This window comes from Schistocerca serialis, chromosome 6 (genome assembly GCF_023864345.2).
Source record: "Schistocerca serialis cubense isolate TAMUIC-IGC-003099 chromosome 6, iqSchSeri2.2, whole genome shotgun sequence".
NCBI lineage: Eukaryota > Metazoa > Arthropoda > Insecta > Orthoptera > Acrididae > Schistocerca > Schistocerca serialis.
The window spans coordinates 529,795,998-529,820,070 of record NC_064643.1 but is presented as its reverse complement, the minus strand read 5'-3'; the positions used below and the strand labels follow the sequence as shown (position 1 = coordinate 529,820,070).

At 39.2% G+C, this 24,073-nt stretch overlaps 1 protein-coding gene across 1 annotated transcript in view; it reads right to left on the bottom strand.

Annotated features, from left to right (window-relative positions):
- The window catches only part of LOC126484965 (dynein intermediate chain 2, ciliary), a 271,700-nt gene that overhangs the window by 180,644 nt on the left and 66,983 nt on the right, over positions 1-24,073 (bottom strand). The window contains exon 3 of the mRNA XM_050108567.1: positions 7,529-7,736. Coding sequence (XP_049964524.1) covers positions 7,529-7,736 — 208 coding nt within the window. The remainder of the gene's footprint in view (positions 1-7,528; positions 7,737-24,073) is intronic.

Here is a 24,073-nt window from a genome sequence, read left to right as displayed (position 1 = left end):
TTGATAGGTTCGAATTGTGTATACTGAATGATACCTTTACTGTCACATTCCACCTGTAAATAATAATGATGATAATAATAATAATAATTAGTGTTGTTCTGGAAACTTGCAGGTGCAAGATCATTCTCAACAATGAAAAGGGACTGAAGAAGACCTTGCACTGTGCACATACTGTCTGTGGAGGAGACAACATTGCAACAAGTTAAGGATGATCCTAAAATTAGTGGTGTAAAACATTCGTAAATTGCAGTATGTTTAAGATAGGAAAAATAAAGAACTGATATATAAAATAAACTGTAGAAGGTGGCCATCCAAAGAAGTATATTACATTTAATGTGTTTCTTGATGGATTTCTGTCAGTTTTTAAGAGCAGGTTTCCCAAGAAAAAATGTAGTACAGCACTAATAAGACATCAGGAAAGCTGCAGACTGCAAAAGTATTTAAATACCATGTGCAAGGATAAAGGAAATCAAATGAAATGGTTAGGGCAAACAAGGAAGTAGAACTGATGCCATATTACAAGAAATACTGTGCTATCTTAAGGAAAGTGAACTGCATCAACCACTCAGACAATAATATTAAATCCATACAGGGAGTAAAACAAGAAAGCATGCGATAGCAGTTAGGTAGCTAACACACTTAACAATCGTTTCCTGGAAGTAGCTCAGAGAGTTCATGTGGACTGTTCAAGGGATAAAGCAATAAAATACATGAAAGAAGGAATGCCATATACAAAGCCAAATCACAATTACTCCATTCACAGCCAAAGATACGTACATGAGGGTTGTTATACAAGTTAAGAATGTTTTGATCCGATGAGTCATGCATTTCTCTATCCAACCCCCGCTGCCTTGTCATAGACCTTCCTCGAACATTGAGCAAGAATGATTGTTTACTGTTGTGCAGTTTTGAAATGTGTCACAAAATTAATAATCCTGCCAAGGTTCATAGTATAAAACTCTTTCTGAGTGCTAAACTAGTCTGACATATGAAGTTTCAGTTCGAAGATATTGCATTATGTTCAATGAGAGATGAATTAATATTCATGATGAAGTATGATCAGGCTAACATTCATTTTTGACTGACAAAATCAAATCAACAATTGTGTGGAAAAATAAACACAGCAGACATTTCACTACTGAAGTACTGAACATTTGCCTAGGGTATTCTACACACTAACTTTATGACCACACGAGAGACCATAAATGCTATGGTCTTCACCAACTACACAGTACCATAAAATGCAGTTGGATTGTTGTCCAGGGGCATTGTGCTGCATGATAACACTCACCCATATTCTGATGCATTGAAGAAGAATTCCCTTTGTCAGTTTAAGTGGTATGTTTTTAACATCCACATTATAGCCTGGACTTATCCCTGAATGATTACCATTTTTACCACAAACGGTAAGATTTTTTTGATTATTAAACTCTGTACATATGACAACAAACAGAAAGAGGACATTAAGTGTCTGGTTCAGCAACTTGGCAACAATTGAACATGAAGAAGGCACAGAAAACCTTGTGGAGTGCTGCAACAAAAATTGGCAAGGATATCAAAATAAGTTGTTCTCAAATTTGAACAGTGACTGTGAGAAGTTAGCTAAGATATCAGAATTTGTTGTTGTAGAGACACCACCCTACACCACTATGGAAACTGAATAGCTGGTACAATTTTAATGTCGACTGCTGTGTTGCCAATACCCAGAGGGTGCTTGTAATTGGGACTACCCTCTGATGAGACCATTCCAAAATCAGAAATATAAGTTTGCCCACTATGGAGTGCACAGAAAGTGTGCTATCATATGGCTATGGACTGGACTTTGCTTTGGAATATGGGCTTAAGATAGCTTATATTGTTTCCAAGGAGTATTCTATATATATCTCTTCATTGTGAATAACCCAAAGAGAGCCCCCATCAATAGTGTGTGTAGATCACTATTTACAGAAGTTGTAAAATAAATTTTCTTTCAGTACCTTGAATAATGTCTGGGGAAACTAATCTTCATTGCTTTTAGAATGACTCTCACAGTTGACAATCGAAAGCAAAATATAACTGGATTTATAACACCTTAAGTAAAGCAATAAAATCAAACAATGGAAACTCCAGGTAGGAATAGCAGCAATGCAAGAAAATACAGATTGCTACTTACCGTAAAGAGGAGACGTCAAGTTGCAGACAGATGCAATTAAAAGACACTTACATAGAGCTTTTGGAAACAGCCTTCACCAATAAAAGAGAGAGAAACACACCATTCACACACACAAGCACTCATACCTCATGCACATGCAGCTGTCAACTCTAGCTTCTCCAGCCAGAATGCCTGTTACTAAAATTGGTAATGCACATGTATGCAATATATTCAGTTACATATATAATACATCACTATCAAAGAGTACATTCACAAAAATATACCTTTATAAGAAATTTAGTGAGGTAGATGATAACTGCTGACCAATTCCACTGCTTACCTTCTTCTCAAAGATTCTTGAAAAGATTATGTACACAATAATAACACAGCTATCTCAAAATATGATAGTTAGTCTCAGGATTAACTGAAGCATTCAGTACTGCTTCCTCAACTCACAACCAAACTGCGGCCTTTCAACAAAACTAACCAAACTGCCATAGACCTCAGGATCTACTAGAGATCATTCAGTCAACATACTCTACGTATCAAAAACTAATACAGACACAAAAAAATATTGTCAATGCTCTGTTTTTCTGCTTGGTTATATATGACATCAAATGCCAGACAATTCTGTTACAGGACAAAGTTGACATTTGGCATGGGTAAGTTCAGTTGACCCTAGTCTCTAGTGGGATTACAGAAGGGGGTCAGTCAGTTGCAATGGGCACACAGGCTTCGACCAATGATGGTACTTGTTGCCCACTGTATACGTTGGTGTACAGAAGGTGTTCATGCCTTTTGGCACAATAATTACAGTTAGTAGCAAGGTGTGTGGCTTGAGAATGGACATGTCAGACTGAAACCAGTAACCACTACAGCTGAATTTTATATCAATGCAACTGAGACAGGCAAAATAAAAAAAGTTATCCAATTTGCTCACACTGTTTTTCAATTTACAAAACGATCATACCAAATTTAAAAGACAAATTACACTAAATGTTAGTTTCTTTATTTGCTAAAAAAATATTGTGCAATTTACAGTATTCTCCTACAGAAAGTTAAATATTACAGTACTGGAGACCTTGTTGGTAACTGCCTTCGATTCTATCTAACTAAAGGGATGAATCACGTCACATTAAGAAACCCAAGGAGTGCACACAAGGAAACGGCACCTTCAGAGTGGGAAATACTCATTCTATGTTTATGACAGGAATCAATACTGGATCTGTTCTAATTGTTGTGATATATATGATGTGCCACTTCATAGATAAGGGGAAAAAAAGCTCCCTTTCCTCTTTATTCAATTATAATCAAGCCTAACAGTCAATTCAACTCATCAAAACATTAAATGAATTTTTATTGAAAATTATCAATTATTAGTTTTATTTTAGGCTTTACCAGTGTATGATGATACTGAAGTGTTCTCAGGTACTCACAAAGATAATGTCACCTAAACGACTCAATATTTCGGCAAGTTGATTTGTTACTGTCTTGAGGGGCTCATGATGACTGACGGGATTGTCTTCCATTGGGTACCACCTTTATACAGGATGATTCAGGAGGAATGCCACATAACTTGTGAGTGATTCCAAATGTGAAAATAAACCAAAAAAGACCTATGAAGATGTGTCTGATCTATTATCATTATGGAACTGGAGCAAGCTGAAGACTACACAGATCCACAAATGATCATGAAGACAGGTGTTTTATTACTTACCCAAATGTTGTGTAGGCACTGTGGTGGGCAGAATAATGGTGGGGCAGATGACTGATCCATCCCACAAGAGATGTGGGGATTCTCCAACAGATGGCAGGACTGTGACATTGCACCAAGGCAATAGCTGCAAGCATACCCAGTGCGCAATTACGGTGTGGATAAGTGAGCAGTCGTGAGGCCATGTAAGTGTCATGCTTGAGTGTTGTTTAATTGAGTGTATTGGGTTTCTGTCTTGTTTAATTGAGCAAGTTCATAGTGTCCTTGAATACCAGTATGCCACATATGTTCACCCATGCAGAATATGCAAACAAGTTGTTTGTGTACAGGTACTGTAATGGAGTCCCTGTGCAGCTGTGACAGAATAGCAGAGTCATTTCCCTGAACGATAAACCTCCTGTGACAGGGTACTTCCCAAGGTTTTTCAAACATTACGTGAATCCAGAACACTACCCTGTGTACATATAACATCAGAACATGAGGCCATCCAGTCAGTTGAGGAAAGGGAAGATATTATTGCAATGGTACAATGGAGTCCCACCACCAGTACATGGTGCATTAGTCATCCGTTCGATACTTCACAAACGTGAATGTGACGTATGTGACATTCTGAAGGCTTGTACCCATTCCACGTGCAGGCCATGCAGCATCTGTATCCAGGTGACTTAGTAAGCAGACAACGATTTTGTAACTGGTTGGCTGTACACAGAGACATCATGTAGTTCACTATACTTTATTTTACAGATGAAGCTGAATTTACATGCAATGGTATTATGAACATCCAAAATTATTAGGCATGGGCGATGGAGAACCTACATGACTCTATGGAAACAAGATTCCAAGTTAGGTTGTCAGTAAACGTCTGGTGTGCTATGATTGATGACCTGATGATAGGGCCTGCATTCCTCCCAAAATGTGTGACAGTTGCAGAATATTCACATTTTCTGATAGAAAACATACCTGCACTTTTGGAAGAAGTGTCATTAGAGCTACGATGGCAAATTTACCTGAAACATGATTGATCACCAATTCACTGTACCAGACAAGTATTCCAGTATCTGAACAACATGTTTCCTCAATGGTGGATTGGCCATGATGGACCCATTAACTGGCCTGCCATATTACCTGACCTAACACCATTAAACTTCTGTTTATGGGGCTGGTTAGAGGGAGATGTATAAACTACAAAGGTGGATAAACATGAAGAACTTGTCACTCACAGCACTAACACATTAAAGCCCACTGAGATGATTTTTGATGAACAATACAACACACCCTTCAATGTGTTTACAACTGCATTGAGATGGATGGTGGATTTTTTTGAACACCTCTTGCAGAATGGATAGGTCTCTGTCCCACTATTATTCTGTCTAACACAGCGTCTACACAACATTTCAGTGAGTAATATTCACACTTGTCTTCATAATCATTCATGGATGTGTGTAGTCTTCAACCTACTCCAGTTCCATAATGGCTGAAAACTCGACACATGTTCACAGAACTTTTTCGGTTTATTTTCACATGTGGAATCACCTCACAAATTATGTGGCATTTCTCCTAAATCACCCTGTTAATCTTGGGCAAGTAGTGATTGTGCATGGCTATACAAGTGAGGTAGAGGGCAAAGTGCACCAGTGGGAGTCAAGTTGTGGTCCTCAGTCACTGTACCGCAACCACCAAGCCCTTGATGCTGTGCTCTCAGGTCATAGTTGGCATGGCACAAGAGGATCTTTCCAATCTTTTGACAGAATGTTGTCATGTTTTGAGCATGTTCAAGGGTGGGACCCAACTCTTACCTAGATAGAAACTGCTATTTTTATTTATCAGTTCATCTTGTAGGTGGAGCTCTACAGATTATTTTCAGTGCAACCTCAAAATGTTTCAGCATGTTTTAACAACCTGGTACTGTTGTAATTCATACTGCATCCTTTGGAGACAGAATCCTTTGTGACAGTTGAGGTTGTTGATTGTTCTTTATCTGTGTGACACATGCTTCATGCATCTTTCTTGTACCATCTGGATTGAGGGACCAATGTACATTTTCCTGCACTGGCACCAGATGTGGTAGACTCCTGGTTTCTAGAGAACTAGTTTGTTATTAACAGACCTCCAACCATCTGCCATCTTTGGTGGCAGGCAGAACATGCATTAGAACATTCTTCCAATGTTCACTGATGTGTTATCAATGTACAGGACAGAAAATATAGCAACAGGTTTCTCTTTTCCCTCTGCAAGTTGCCGACTAGACTTCTTCCATTTCATAGTATGCTGGTTGTAACTGTTCTCCATGAAAACTGTCTGCAGCTGCTGCAAATATGTTGCTGTACTCTCTCAGTCACAGATTAGCAAGCTCTGTGCTCTATGACAAAGCATGAACTAGGATGTCACAAAACTGTTAAAACAGGCCAACATATTTTGGGATTGTGTTTTAAAAAGAATGTGAAGACATAATGAACTGATGAATAAAGACAGCAGTTTCCCAGTAAGTAAGGCTTCAGTCCTATCCTTGAGTATTAACAAAGCATAACAGTGTGTCAGAGATGCAACTGGAAACTGTGGGCCTCAGATTGACAGCAGGAGAGAGGGAAGGATGTGACATGGCAATTTAGGAAATGACATTATGAAATTACCAATACGAGGACAGACAATTAATGTGATTCACTAGACATGTATAGCACACATACATTGTATAGGGTGGGCAAAATCAAAGTAGCCTGGAAAACAGGCTACAGCAGATGTTGAAAGTGACCACCACTAATCTGTTGGCACTTTTGAGCTCTGGCCGACAAGTTCCTGAAAGTGGATCAACACTGGACTGCCGGAATTGCTGCCATCTCATACGAAACGTTCTGCTGCAGTTCTTGAGGGCTACGAGGATTGTTGCAAAACACCTTAGACACACACACACTAGAAATAATTCATGAGAGAAAATAAATAAATGAAATAAATATTCCAATTTCTTTTAAAATAAACTAAAAGTGAGAGGAACTGATGTTTTCCATTACAAAATTATGTCTTAAAATGTATTGCCGTGTGATCTATGATTTTCAATATCAATGACACAAGTTTACAGAATCTTGATGGTTAGTGTCACATGCCAAGAGATGTCCATTACATTTTTGTCTTCCTGCTTTTAAAATTGTAATATGTGTGCAAGTTATTAATACCACCCTCTTTATTTGAATACTAGATTTTTACCTGCAGCTTCATCCGTGTACCTGTATGTCACATGCATTGCACACCTCTCTTCCTCCCCTCTCTCTCTCTGTCCATCTCCTCCTCCACCATCTCTGTCCATCAAGTCAACTCCCCTCTCCTCTCTGTCCAATGCCTCCTGCCCCCTCTGTGTCCATCTCCTCCTCCTTCTCTGTCCATCTTTCCCTCCTCCCTTCTCTCTCACTCTTTTTGTCTTTCTCCTATGTCAGCCCATTTTCAGCACCATCGCATCCTAATGGGAACTGATTCTTACCACCACAGCACTTCTTTGCAAACAATAGGCCATATGTATACCAAGTTTGGTTGCAATTGGTCCATGGGGTTAGGAAATGTGAAAACTACATTCATTCATTCATAAATACATACATACGTTTTTATAATATATATAGATATGATCACTTTTTTTCAACTAACATATGAGCCTCAAAGTAAAGTTCTATTAGAGATATTAAACACAGATACTGCACCGATTGTTCCTCCTTCTGCAAGTATCTGATAACGAGCATCCTCAGAGTCCTTGGCCAGACACGTTCCTTCAATACTGAGGAGAAATATTGTAGGCTCTGGTGGAGGAACAGGAACAAAGGAACGTTCTTTAAAGCTGAATTGTACTACATTATCAGGAACTTTACTGGTTACTGCGGTCAGAACACGTGTAATATCTTCCTTCTGTTCCTGTAGACAAACATATAAAAACCTAAAATTGATATCTACAGTCATGCATGCATTGTATAGTAATGCCAATTCAAAACATGTAAGATAATACACAGGAGGATATAGCGCACAGCCTTAGAGAAAAGTGAGAATCTAGTAATTTCAGTCCATTAGACTGTTGCATTATACATATTATTTTCATTCATTAAACAAATATATATATATATATATATATATATATATATATATATATATATATATATATATATATATATATATATATATATATATATATATATATATATCAAACAATGAAAACTACAGGTTGGAATATTAACGATATAAGGAAAAGGGTAGATTCCTACACTGAGTTACAGAGAGGCCCAACGAAAAGATCGTTACACATTTAGCTTTCATCCAACACGAACACACATTTATTCACAAAAGTAAGCAGATCTCATGCACAAATGACCATCATCTCCAGCAGATGAGACTGATCTGCCAGAGATGGCAGTCATGTGTGTGTGAGCCGTGCTTGTTTGTGTGAATGAATGTGTGTTTGTTTCCTTTTCTGAAGTAGTATTCTGCAGAAAGCTGCTAAAAGAGTAACACTCTTTTTGTTGTGCCTGCCTGCAACTCGATGTGCCGTCTTTATGGAAAGTAGCAATCTACCCTTTTCCTTATATTGTTAAAAATATAACAAAGTATTTTAACAACAACCCACTTTTATAGTTGCTATAAACTACTTGATTTTTTAAAGCAAGTCAAATAATATAATGTAATGTGAACGTTTCACAAATATACACTCAACATTTGTGTAGCTGATCTAACACAAATGAATGATTAATATATTGGGAATCTAAATGATATATGTAGGACTGAAAGGGTTAAACATAATTAAAAATAAATGTAATTAGAAATAAGTAACTATAGAAATTCCTCCCTCTAAATATAATATTGAAGGCAGCTTTTTAAAATGTCTGTTACAATTATAAGGGAATATACCAACAAAAATTATTCCATTTAGTTGTAGAGATGATCACAACACAATGAATTCTATAGAAAATCAAATAATTCTCTAAGCTGAAAGACTTCCAGAAAATTGTACTGCTCCATTCTACCCTCTATGAAGCACTGTATTGAACAAGTAAACACAGAGCTTCAGCAGTCACTCAGCACAGAAGGACATTCACAACTGGCGTGACTGATGTGTCACACCTCTCACAGTTGCCCCACACATGGACTGGTGTTTCCGACAACAAATTACTTGCACAAATACTTTCCAGAAATCGTCTGTGTAACCAGTCCTTGTGATTTCCAATATTTTCAATGGGTGTTTTTTTAGATAAATCTTTCTCAGAGAGAATGATGTTGAACAACTATAGACCCAGTTATGACGACCAGTGGAGAAAGCAAGAATGGCAGCTTGGACAGCACAAAGGGTGACAACCACTATAAATTTTGATTTTTTCCTCAGAATATATGTAGCTTGTTAAATAACAAATAAGAATTTTCATGTCACTAGAGGAAACTGAAAAATCTGTAAGTATTTCTACATAACAGAACATCATTTGGAAGTCACAGAAGCTGGGAATATACAACTAGATGGATACACATTAGTATTACATTACTATAGACACAATGTACACAAATCAGAGTGGCTACATGGAATAAAGGATGTAATAAAGTCCTGCATTACAGGTCTACATGCTGTATTAAGCATCCCTCAAAGTGCTGTACTTCAGCAGTAAACAAGGAGACACGGTAGCAGTTCTGACAGTGTACAGGCACCAACAGCAATTGTTTTAAACTTCATCAAGCAATTAGAGTGGGTACTGTTATTTAGGGGTTTAGAGTCCTAAAGATATATCTACAAAACTGGCAATTTTGACATTTCTGCTTCACAACTGTCTTGGAAAATCAAATTATTCAATGACAAAACAGTGGAACCTCTATCTTTAACTAATCTGGAGACAGTGTACAGTGCATCTACAAAATCACTTACATGTTTAATGTCACAGTAGCACATTGGCTTTTACACAATTTTGGTTCCTTTGCAGTACTATGGCATTAAATGGCATGACACCAGTCAGAAGAAGGGTTTGAAGGGGAAGGAAGAGGGATGAAAAAAAAAGACTGGCAAAGTTTAGGAAACAAAGAGAGTTTGGACAAGTTGCTCAGAACCCCAGGTCATGAGAGACTTACTGGATGTGGTGACAAGAAAAGACTGATTGTTGGGGACTGCAGTGGGATGAAATTTGAAAACCTGAGACTTTAAAAGTGGAAGATAGGGCAATAAGGAAGACAGAGATTACTGACAAAATATAGTGCAAGAGTTAATTATAGTGGAAAGCTAAGTGCATTTTAAGTGGTCAGGAAATAAAAGATATAGAAAACTAAAGGGGAGTGAAGAGAGGATTGGTCATTGAGAAGAAATGCTGAGACTGAAGAAGGCTTGTAAGACATGATTTTGAGGTGGTTGTATCAAGTTGAAATAGTGATCAGAACTGTTGAAGGCATAGTTCAATGTCAGGTTTGCTGTTGGAAAGGTTTTGGGATTGGGTTGCAGACAGATATTTGCAGTCGACATTAAGTGTGAAGAAAAGTAAGTCCTTCAACAAAGCAGCATAACTGAATGCACAGGTTTAGGACTGAAAATGAGATCCTTGCATAATATAGATAACTCAGGAGGGGAGGGTGCCTTAGATGAGAGATTGAGAACACTGTACTGATGTGGCTGATTCTTGTGATCAGAGATATCATTCCTCTGGTGTAAGCTGGGGGATGTTAAGAGGCTGGCCAAGCACTTCTTCTCAGTAACTACTCCCCCACCCCCCACATCCACCTTACACAATGCACTTAGCTTTAGCTTTTTGCTCTTACTAACTCTCTCACTATGTTTTGTTAATAATCTCTGTCTTGCTTACTACCCTATCTTCCACCTCTTAAGCTCTATGATTTTCAAAGCACATACAGTGCAGTCCCCAAAAATCAGTCTTTCCTTCTAACCCCAAGTCTCCCCTGGCTCAGGGTTCCGGGCAACTTTTCCATACTCTCCCCATTTTCTAAACTTCATACCGAGCGAGGTGGCGCAGTGGTTAGCACGCTGGACTCGCATTCGGGAGGACGACGGTTCAATCCCGTCTCCGGCCATCCTGATTTAGGTTTTCCGTGATTTCCCTAAATCGTTTCAGGCAAATGCCGGGATGGTTCCTTTGAAAGGGCACGGCCGATTTCCTTCCCAATCCTTCCCTAACCTGAGCTTGCGCTCCGTCTCTAATGACCTCGTTGTCGACGGGACGTTAAACACTAACCACCACCCCCACCATCTAAACTTCATCAGGCATGTTTCTTTATCCCTCTTCCTTCCCCTTCACCCCCTCTGCCAGAAGAAGGAGCTACTGCTTCTGAAAGCTTGCACATTTCCTTAATCTTTACATGTGTGTGTTCTCCTGCCACCACGTGGTGAGTAGATTTTTTATCTATATTTTCAAAATTGATTATTTCATTGATGTAACAACAGCTGTTAATTTTGAAATATGTATCAAAAATCTGGAGCAGCCAGTACCCAACATATCCTTTATTGACATAACGCTTGCAATAAACGTCTACAACACTGCATATCCATTATTGTGGTCCATGGAACATATCAATCAATTGTGAGTAATATGTCATTCAAGCCACTGCTGTTGTGCTGTCTACATGTTTTCTAGAGGAAGAAAAATTCATAATTTGGGAAGACTCAAACATGTGCAAATGAAGAGAATTAAAGTTGACTTACTTACTATAATATATTTCCATCATCAGGCAGTAATGCTATTGCAGGCTGTGGTAAATCATCAACATGAGTGGGACAACATGCGTACCTAATGTGTTCCAAAATGCTACACGTACAAATGGCCATTTCTAGGGCTCATACTTCAGGTTCTATTGGTGAAAACAAGGCAGTGTCAAGTGTTTTGCATAGCCCTTGTACTACAGACCACTTGTATACCAGACAGAAAGATTGTCTTAGTGTCACTATCCTAAAGACAGAGTCAAGGTATGAATATCACACACTTTCTCCTACTTAGGCAAATGGAGTAAATTAGTTGGTTTTTTTTTTGCATTTAACGTGGTCTACAGTGGACTTCATGGGACTTATGGAGGCACCATTAGTGCATGATCAGTTTCTGGGGAAACCACACAAAAAGGGTTTTTTAAAATATTTCCACTACCCCCAACTAAACAAAGCCAAACCGAGGAGTCCAAGAAGCTATGCACAGCAGATGGCTGAAATTTTTGCAACATATACCTAAGATCCTAATTTGGAACAACTGTAAAAATTTTCTTTATATCTTTATCTGTTTCTAAGATACAGAGGTTCAAAGTAACCCTACTTCTACATGTAAAGTCTTGTATGAGGTGAAATCTAAATAAATGGTATATTCCAATGGCAATTATCTAGAAGAGCCAGCTCCCTGTTTTCAAAAATCTTTATCTGTTTTCAAGAAACACACAAAAATCTTGTTCTTCAGATACCAAAACTCAGTCACGTATTTTGAAATGGCTATGCACAGTACATGGCTGTAATTTTTATGATGCATTCCCAGGATACAGATTTTGAAAATTTTCTTCATATCTTTATTTGTTTCCAAGACACAGAGGTTTAAAGTTACCCTAGCTGTAAATGTAAAATGTGCACATAAAATATGGCATGAGGCAACAACATACTTTATAAAGTGATGCAGCATGGAGGAAAATGCTGTAAAGTGTCTCTGTTATCACCAGAAGTGTTCTGGGAACTCCATTTTGTAGTACTCAAGCACACGAAAAAAAATTTGCACCTAAAATCTGGTCTGAGGTATAAAATTAGTTTTGTGTTTTTTAAATTTCACATAAGCAAAGTACCTAAAATTTACTGACCAATACATTTCTTTTCATATGAGTAACATGCCCTGCTGCAGCAGGTAAAAGAAGGAAATCAATTGAAAAGTGCTCCTATCAGAGCAAAAAAGATGCAAATATGTTCCTGTTTATTTAAAAGACTCTGACTGAAAATTGGGGTACCAGCTGCTTCATTCTACCTTCCTCAGCACTTATAAAAAAAATTCCAAAAATTTTGGCATGTCAACATATTTGCATTTTTTTAATGCTGATGAGAGGAGACAACAGTGGCAGTGGCAAAGAGGTGGTGAAGTAATAAACACTGGAAGATAGCAGACAGTGGTTGTGTTGCAGAAAGAGCAAAGGAGACAATGGTCGTGTGAGAGAAAGAGAAGGACACAGCGGCAGTGGAAGATAAATGACAGCAATGTAAAAGTGCTAGGCAAAGAGTGAAGGAAAGAGTGTTGGAGGGGGGAGGGGGATAAAGAGAAAGTGAAAGTACGTGAGAGCCAGTGATAATGAGAGACAGAGTCTATGTCAATGATAATGAAGAAGAGAGAGAGAGAGAATGACAGCGAGAAGAGATGGCAGAAGGAGAAAGAAGGAATGAGAGATTAGCAGTAAGAGAGGGCAAGAGGAAGACAGTAACAGTCAGAGGAGACTGTAGTAGTATGACAGGACAAAGGAGACCGTGGCTGTGACACATGAGACAGACTCGAAGAGATAATGACAATGAGTTGGGCTGGATGAGTGTGTGAGAAAGAGCAACTGGGAGTGGATGGGTATGCCTGACTTTCAGTGATGGACTAGTGGACACGATTGATTACAGTTAGGGGAGCTTGTGGGAGTTTGAGATGAGATGCATGTTAAATAGAAAGCAAATCTGTTTGCATGTCACAATTTTTGGGAAAATTTTGAAAGGCCCTGAGGAAGGTAGAATAAGGTGGCTGGTACCCCACTTTTCAGTCAGAGTCTTTCAAATAAACCGGAATAAAATCATTTTTTTTTGCTGCAATAGGAGCACTTTTCCACTGGTTATGGTTCATTACTCATAGTGAATAGCCCATTACAAAATTAATAGATTAAATACAGAGATTTTAGTAGGTTACACATCCTAATTGACAAGTTAAAAGCATTTACTTTTCCATAATTTGGTAATTGTACTGCAGAAAATGACTGCCATCTTAAAGAAAGCACTCCTGCGAAAGCACTCTGGTGGTCAATGCTGCCAGTGATTCAAATCCAGAACTGTCATCTGATGACTCCTTAAAGGGTCCTAATTATCAGAAAAAAGTGACAAAAGGGATGACACTGATGGTATGTGTGCCTCATGGAGCATTTAAGCAAAGGAACTGACCTCAGATGGAAGTAACAATCATTTATACATAAGTAAAAACCTACACAATTTCTCTTCTCTTATTAATGTTGTATTTCTCAGTAGTATAGAAGGGACTAATGTGGACAGAAAGAGTCTGGAAGTTGAATTTTTACTTCTCTATAAAACTATCAAAATGGAAATACCTTCTAGCTTCAATTAATCCTTACCCCAAAAATTTAAGAATATTTATTTGTTTTATAAATTCTGTGTCCGTACATTACATTCCCTTGGTAAATCATTGTTATAACTATTTTTTCAGTCCCCTTTGATTGTTCTCCAGAAATCTTTCAATATTGCATTTCTACTGTACACTGAGAGACAAACTAATGCAAATGACAGTAAAAAGGTAATCTTGGAAGAAGGGAACAATCAAACGGAAATTTTAGAGCCCGGTGGTTCAAAAATTGGCAATAATAGTAGAGAGCTGTTAGTAAATGAGAAATTTAATGTAAGGGAGCTAAGACAACTTAGGTAAGACTCGGACACACAGCCCAAACTGAAACTAGGAAAAAAAGAAAAAAATTCATAGAAAAACCAAACGGCTATCAGGTAAACCATAACATTCTTACAAAGGCAAATACAAGGTGTGATCAAAAAGTAATGGGAATTATTGTTTTTCTTAAAGTATCTTTATTTATTCATCAATATTAACTTTGTCCCCTTCACAGTAATCCCCCTTAGAAACAATGCACTTGTGCCAGCATTTTCTCCAATCTTGAATGCACTACTGGAACTTACTTTTCATTGTGGTGTTGAGCTCCTTCAGTAGTTCTGTTCTTATCTCATCAAATGATGTCCTTTCATGGTTTTATTTAGCTTCAAGAACATGGGACCATGTCCAGTGAGTACAGTGGATGAGGCAACATAAAAGTTTTGTTTTCAGCCAAAAAATCATGAACAAGCATTGAAATCTGAGCAGGAGGATTATCATGGTGCAATTTCCACGAGTGGTTTTGCCACAGTTCTAGTCACTTTCTTCACAGAGCATCATGCAAATGGTGCATAATTTCCAGGTAGGATTCGTTATTGACTGAACTACCATAAGGCAGGTGCTCATGATGCACTGTCCTATTATAATCGAAGAAAACAATGAGAAGACCCTTTGCATGTGATTGAACTTGTCAAATATTTTTAAGTCTTGGCTTTTCAGATAGTTTCCTTTGGGATCATTGGGCCTTGTCACACCCGTATTCCCATGTTTCATTACTTCTTATAACCTTCTTTAGAAGTTCTGGATCATTGTAGATTTCTTTCAGCAATTCCTGAGCAATGTCCGCATGATGTCATTTCTGGTCGAAATTCAACAGTTTTGGAACAAATTTTGCTACTACACAGACCATGCCCAAAATATCCCAAAACAAATTTCTTGGCTTGAGCCAAAGGATTTGGTGACATCATCAGCACCCTCTCTGATGGTGATTCGGTCATTTTCCAGAACCACTTTCTTCAGTAATTCCACATCGTTGATGCTAGGCATCCAGAGCAGACGTTGTCTCCAACGTCTTCTCAACCCTCTTTGAAACCACTTGTAAACTCTTGTCTTACTCATAGTAAATTCACTTTCAGCCACAGTCAACAATTGGAATGTTGTGCTGCACTTTATCTCATTTTTCAAGTAAGATTTAATGCAAGTTCTTTGAGCCATATTCTTTGAAAGTAAAAATCCACCGACACTCAAAAACATGAACCCCTTTTTGTTTGTCAGCAATACACTAAATATTCAAAACAGCTGAAAATGCAAACATATATCAGGAACATGTGTACCAATAAGATTAAAAGATTGATAATTGGATGTAGAAAAGCACGCAAATTTAAAAAATTCCTATTAATTTTTGATCAGACCTCATATACCTCTACGGGTTAGTTACACCAAAAGATTGGTCAAAATGCTTAAGGAAATTCAGGTTAATTTCACTGAGGCTGACAAGACTAAAAATGCGTGAAGAATTTTGAAATTTAAGTAAGAAAGACAGACAGCAACTATACTTCAGTTCACTTTCAGAAAAGATGAATAAGCAAAGTTATAGAACATCAACAGGTTCCTCCATGAGAAAAATCACATTTTGGCCAAAGATGATCAAAATGGTCAGATCTGAGAGACAGTCTCTCTTGCAGTGTTTGATTTGACTGCATCATTCATATACCAGATTTTGCTATAAGGGAATAGACACAACATAATTTCTAGAGAAAAAAAAAAGGATTAGTGGGGGATACCTTCTGCTGTGCACTTGACAACTGTTTGCAAAGTATAGACACAGGAGTAGATGTAGATGTAAATGTAGGACAGGGCGTATGGTTTTGTTGAGTTTAAATAAAACAGAGGCGGGCAAGGCACCTAACTAGTTAAATGGATGGTAGGTGGACCGAGAAAATATTTTTGTGGATTATAAGAAATAAGAAAAGACTGATATGCTGTTTAATGGTAGCTGGGTGGATAACATTAGGAAGCTTGCAGGAGCAACGTGGATGTGAACAGCTGAAAACTTTAATGCATGTGCGAGTATAGAGGAGGCCTCTTTATCAAGCAGCAGATACCAGATATCTGATTATGATGATGATACTAAGCAAAATGCTAGAGCATACGACAGATCTCAAAGCAACACACAAATTTCGTCTTAGAAGATGGTTTACTATTACTGATGTAACTGTGAAAAACACCTCTGCACATGTATCAGAAGCAAAGAAAGAAAGCCATATTGCATCATTCGCTAACAAAAAGCACTCAGTAGGGTGACACAGGGAAATTTATACCACTTCTCAAAGCAGCTGGCTTTGATTGGACCTGTGTGTAAGAGACAAATTTATAATACATCTTCATTACTGGGACACTAAAGGTGTGTACATAGAAAACACATATCATAGCACTGCTGCTTATCACATATACTGTTTAACCTGCATCGAAGAGCGTTGGCAGAAGAAATATGATACTGATAGCAAGTTAGGAATATATGTAATGTATGCTAAACGCCCTGGAAAATACATGAACCTTTTTTTTTGTTCATTTGAAATTAGGTCAACATAAATTCGCTGAACATGAGTAACTTGGCATCAGCTGTATTAGGTACAGATGTTCTACCTGTTGGTAACATAGGAAAATTTGTCTGGATCAGGACTCGAAGCCAGATTTCTACTTATCGTGAGCAGTCACCTGACCATTAGGCTATCGGTGCACACCTCCTGGACTGACCCAAACTTCCATGTGTCACATTGTGTACATCCCTATACCATAGGAAGTTTTGGTCAGTCCGGGAGGCATGCACAATTAGCCTAACTGTAAGGTGATCACTCACATTCAGTAAATTTATTTCTAGCTAACATGAAAAGTATTTTGTTATAGGGATGAAGTTGTTGTGGGTCTCAGTCCAACAACTGGTTTGATGCAACTCTCCAGGCTAGTCTCTACCAGACAAATCTCTTCGCCTCTGCATAATAGCTGTATCCTTTAAACATGCTTACTATAGTCAAGCCTTGCCCCCCCCCCCCCCCCCCCTTATAATTTTAGCCCGTCTCCCTACTTTCTTGCATCACCAAATTAACTGTTACTTGGTGCCTCACAATGTATCCTACCAGTTTGTTCCTTAGTGTCATGGTGTGGACCCCTGGTGGTGGTGTGGCAGACGTGGCACTGTTTTCAGCCATTTCCATGTTATTAAGTGAAACAAAACACACAGAGGTGGAATGGTGGTAACAGAACATGTCACTTCATGGTGTGCGCCACATCCAGTCATAGCCACAAGTGTCACTCCAAATTAACATGTGGCAGAGACTTCCAAGTGAGTCTGGCCCCTTCAACCCCTGCAAACCAACCAACCAACCTTTCAAATGTCAAAAATAAATTCGAGATGATTTAGAGTTTAATGTAAAGTCCTGTTCACACAATGCTGCTGCCAGACATTTGTGCCATGTCACACTATTTTTGTGTGGACAGCAGCTAAGATAAGTCGAAGGGTGAACACTGACTAATGTGTTCCTAAGTTTCTCTTGAACCCAAATTAATCACCCCCTGGTCGACCTCTACCTGTCGTTTCATTCTTCTATAGTAATGTGGGCCAGTATTTTGTATCCATAAATTATTAAACTGATTATTCATTAATATTCGCCCCTGTCAAGGCCAACATTCATTGGTACTGGAATTATTACATTCTTCTTACAGTCTGAGGGCATTTCCCCTGTCTCATATAAGTTGCTTACCAGGTGAAATAGTTTTATCATGGTTGGTTCTCTTGATGACACCAAATTCTGAGGAAATATTACATGCTCCAGGTGGATTTTTCACTTAAGTCTTTCAGCATTCTGTCAAATTCTTCTCTCAGTATTCCATCTTCCCTCTCATCTTCATCTACTTCCTGTTCTACAAGTTACTCACCTTTGTCTAGACCTTCTAAATATTCCTTCTACTTTTCAGCCTTCCTTTCTCTGTTTAGTGCAGCTTTCCCCTCTGAGTTCTTGATTTTGATACAGTTGCTTCTCTTTCCTCTTTCTTTAATTTTCTTATATGTGGCATTTACATTGCTGAAAGTCAAATAAGCTTTTAACAACAGTGTTTCTCTCCTCTGGTTATTTATGATTCATCTTTCTGCAGCCTTTGTCAGTCTCATGTTTTAGAGATCTGTATCCCCATCTGTGTGCTTCATTTTCTGCATTTTTATATATTCCCCTTTCATCAATTAAATTTAATATCTCATGTTTAATCCAACGGATACAGGGACTTGTATTTTTGCCAAGCTGTTACCGTGCTACCTTCACAGTGTTACTTCTCATAGCTATCCGCTCATCTCCAGTTGTGTTTCTTTGGCTTATTTTTGACAGTAGTAGCCTAAAGTTTTCTTTGAAACTCTCAACAATTTCTGGTTAACTCAAGTTTTCCAAGTCCCATAACCTTAATTACCCACTTTTCTGAAATTTCATCTATATCTACATGATTACTCTGAAATTCACACTTAAATATTTGGCAGAGAATTCACAGAACCACTTTCACATAGTTCCTCCACCTTTCCACTGTCAAAAGCACATGGTAAAAAAGATCGCCTAAAATTTTCTGTACAAACTCTGAATTCTATTACTTTATCGTGAAGTTCATTTCTTCCTATATATCTGGGAGTCAACAAACTGTTTTGACATCTGGAGGAGAAAGCTGGTGACTGAAACTTCATGAAAGGATCACGTTAATGTCTAATTATTGCTACCCCAGCTCACTTATCATATCCACAATACTCTCTCCCCAATTTCATGATAATACAAAATGAGCTTCCCTTCTTTGATCCTTTCCAGTGACCTCCATCAATCCTATCTTGTAAGAATCCCTTATAGTGCAGCAGTATTCCAAAGAGGACAGATGAATGTAGTACAGGCTGTCTCTTTAGCAGACTTGTTGCATTTTCGAAGTGTTCCATCAATGAAACGCAGTCTTTGGTTCATCCCCCCCCCCCTCCCCCAGCCAAAAAAAAAAATAAAAAAATAAAAAAAATAATAATAAAAAAATAAAAAAATCTATGTGATAGATCCAGCTTAAGTTGTTTGTAATCGTAATCCCCAGGTATTTACCTGACTCAACAGTCGTTATGTATATGTGATCTACTGCGGCTTTATATTATTTATTATTCATGGATAAACTACCACTTTTGCACCACACAGTTACCTTGTGTAAATATTTTTCATGTTTTGCCAACTTGACAGTAACTAACAGCATCTGCACACAATCTAAGAGGGTTACTCAGATTGTTTCCTAAGTTGTCTGTATAGATTAGGAATAGGAGAGGGCCCTATAACACTTCCTTGGGCAACCCAAGACATAACTTCAGTTTCACTAGATAATTTCTCATCCGTTATTACAAACTGTGACTTTCCAGACCAGAAATCATGAACTGAGTTGCGCAGCTGAGATGACATTCCATGAATCAGCTTGAAATCACCTATCCCTAGCATTTATTATTTCATGTGAATAAACAGTCAGTTGTGTTTCACAAGAACAATAATTGCTGAATCTCTGCTAATTATAAGTCAATAGGTCATTTTCTCTTAGGTGTTTCAAAATGCTGGAACACAGTATACATTCCAACATCCTACTACAAATCACTGTTAATTACAGGGATTTATAATTTAGTAGTTTACTTCTATTTCTTTTCTTGTTGATGCAACCTGCACTGCTTTCCAGTCTTCAGGTACATATCCTCAGCATCAATCTGTATTTCAAAACTAACAGACTATAGTCAGAATACACATCTGCTCCTAAACAGGTTTTGCCGTTTAAAAATGTATTTCTAAAATGCTGTATTAGCAATTGTGGTAGATATTGCTTTGGTTTACCCATAAAATTTGTCATTGGAATACTGTGCAGGGCAAAGATGCGATGTAAACATGCCTGCACCAAAAAGAGGTACAAAAAGAAAGATGAGCGTATATCTGTATTCAAATGTTACCTTAAGCCGATATCGAATTTTTCAGTCTTCAACTATCAGTCTCTTTGTGTCTGTGATTCTGGGCGGATGTGTATGTTAGACAACAGTATGTTTATCTGTGTAAAATTTTTCACAATATATCCTATGGGGAGGGAGGCAGTTTCTTTCACTTCTGAACTGTTCACCTGTAAATGATATCTAAATACACTGTGGCCCGCAATTTTCAGAAATAATGGTGACATTATTTATGATTGTATTATACTGCATCCTTTATCACGCAAATGGACAGCGCATCTTTTTCTTCAAGAAAGAAGAGGCAAATACCACTCTGTTTGAAGGAATGTTAATACATCAATCAATTTAGACTGTTGTAGTGGTAACCGTAGCGAGAGACTGTGGAAGTGTGAACTCAGACACATGAACTGCTGCTGATGAAAGTATCTGGCAGCCACACACCTTGAAATAATCCACATTATTCACACATCCTTACAGCGCCTGTACTTAAACACCAGTATACAACTTATAATATACATTAAACCCTCCACTGTCTCCATGTCTTAAGAGATTAATTTAGATAATTTAAAAGTAATGAAAACATCCTTAAGTGAAAGATCACTATGAATTTTTGCAATAAAAAAGGGCTAAGATATGCTGAACATTGTTTTGATATATTTATGGAGTCTGATTAAAAACACGCCTGTATGCCAAATAAATTAGATCATAAAATGTTAAGAAATTTTTACAAGTGTTTTAACCTCTTTTGCCACAGTATAGGACATTATTAGTTCTAACAAGTTAAGGATGAACTAGGTAAGCAGACGGTGGTGCCCATTTCCTCCATGTATTATCTATTCCCATAAACACAAAATCTATTAAATATTTGTTAGATCTGTTGACCATAGCTTATAACAAATAATTAAGTGGAATTATAAATCATGATCAATTGATCATTATATACGGTACCACTAATCAATATGTAGTTCATATATATTGATCACTTGATCACTTGATAATGGGGAGAGAGATCAAAACCAGCTAATCCACATCTATATCTGAACCCATACTCTGAAAACCACTGGCAATGGATATTCAAGATTATAGCACATATCAGGATTCCTTCTTCTAATATGGAGCACAGGAAGAATGATTGCTTACATACCTCTATGCACACTGTAATCTGTCTAATCTTGTCTTTGTGGACATTATGGGAGGAATACCTAGGGGCCTGCATCATATTCCCATATTTCTTGCTTAATGTTGATTAAAACTTTGTATGTAGGCTTTCATGGTATAGTTGATGTCAATTTTCAAGTGCCTGCCAGTTCAGGTTTTGCTGCATTATCATGACACTGTTCTACATGTCAAACAGGTGACAATTTGTGTTATCCTCCTGTGTTTGCATACGATACCCCCAGTCAATACAATGTGGCACCGATGAGGTCGACACCAGCATCGATATGTGTTCGTCTTTGGACTCTGAACATCGTCTTTGGAATCTGAGCATTGTCTTTGGGCTGTTCCACCACGTTCAGTTCTTTGTGAGCCTTGCCTGTGTTTAGGTGAATAAATGAACTACTGCAAAATGGGTGTTGTTTGGTGTAACCAACCCGAACTTCCCCTCACAGGTGATCCTGAGTTGTAACGTCTTCTGTTTTCACTGTTTTACTGTGTCCACGACCTCCGCGTTGGTTATTTTCGCGTGTATTACATCAACACAGCATTCGAACAATGACTTCGGCCCAGCGCCTAACGCCAGATTTTGTAATCGACATGCATTGTGTTGCAGGTGATGTTCACCCACAGGACTGCAACATAAAGCCTCTCACTCGACGATTACACCGATTTCACTGGATGTTTTCGAGCCTGCACCAATGAGTGACGTTAGGAGTGCGCATGACTTCGGCTATCAAACACCTTTGTTCCAACCACATGTGCCCTCCCTCATCGACTGTGCAGTTACCTCCTATGGATCTCCGGGCAGTGTGGGACCAATGCCAATTTCTGCAAATCCTTCGTTGGACAACCTACTACCACCAGGACAACGATTTCCCATGCTGCAATCCATACAGTACCACATGGATACCTGCCATGTGGCTGGAACTGCTTCGTTCACAGGTCTACCTCCTCAACATTCGACCACGCCCGCGCCTGCCTCAGCACATGCCTTCCTACTTCGATACCTCGGCCTGCATCAGGAACAATAACTTGTTATCTGTGCCTGACCTCCATCTCCGTCCCACTGCTACACCTCAGTGTTTTGTGCCACGACATTCACCTTATCTGCACACCGTTTTGAGTGGAGTGACTATGAAGAGTAAACATTCACACATTCCGTCCCATGTTCGACATCATTTCCCACACTGTGCTTCTGGACAGCCCACACCTCCGCAGTCTCCCTGCAACACAGGTGGCCCTGGTGCTGATCATACGTCGAGCTTTCCGCAGACTAACAAGTGTTCTCAAACTTTGAACTTTTTCTCACCTGTCACCCCCGTGCCGGCTCCAGTCGAGCTTCCGCTACTGTTCTCGGCACATCTCGGTGCCTCATCCGTGTCGGTCTTCCGTGACGCGTCAATCCAAACACACGCAACATGTTGAGCTTCCGCAACCGCAATTGACACATTACGGTGTCTCACCCGCGTCAGCCTTCCATGTCGCGACAGATCGTGCTCAACCACAACGTGTCACCTTCAAGCCGCCACCCGAATAGCCGTCACTGCCACATCCCCTGGAGGCACACTCTCCTGAAGTACTACAGCAACAACAGCTCGTTGCAGGCAGTGCCCCGACAAACTCAACTCAACCTGTTCTTCTGAACATTCTACAACACTTACCAACACTGCTGCCATTTAATCCTGACAGAGCAACAACCTGGTTCAAAATTGTGGATGAAGTGTTCGGCCATTACAAACTCGACGAGTCAACCAGGTTTCTGTGCCCCATCACCCACCTGCACGACCAGGACGACTTGATTGCTGACCTGGTCGATGCCACGGACTCATCTACCCGGTTAACTCTAGCCAAAAAGACAGTTCTACGCCGGCTTGCATTTTCAACTGAGGCAGCAATACGGCAAGTGCTCCATGTTGAGCAACTAGGCTACGACAAACCTTCCCAGCTCTGGAGACGACTATGTGCCCTGGTTAGTGCCGATCTATTCTCTGACACAGCTCTCCTCGCCATCTGGTCAGATAAACTATCTCCTTAAATACGCTTTGCTCTGGCTCAAAGGTCTCCTGAACCTGTCGAGCAAAGAATGACAATTGCTGACAAGCTACATGAGGCATCACTGTTCTATTTCGCCAACCACTGCCTACCTGACAAGTCTCAGGTTTAGGCTCATCGCCCTGCAGCCGGACACGGCCGGGGCAGTACTGTGCCGACCGTTCTGCTCACTCCGGGAAGCAGTAAACAAGCAACTGGGACATCACCGGCCCCACCCATGGTCACAACCCCTCCTGCAACTGAACCTGCTGCGGCCACCGAACCCCAGCCACCGCCACTGGCAACTAACTTTCCGCAGGAAATGCAACCGCACTACCAGTACTGTTACTTCCACACACCGTTTGGTGAGGCGGCATGGAACTGCAGACCACCCTGCTACTTCCCAAACGACAATCAGAGGTAGGTCCGGGTGCCGCCTCCTGCACACAACACGACAGGCATCCCCGAGTGCTCCATTCTGTCCGGCAAAGGCCGGATAATTGCAGACGACT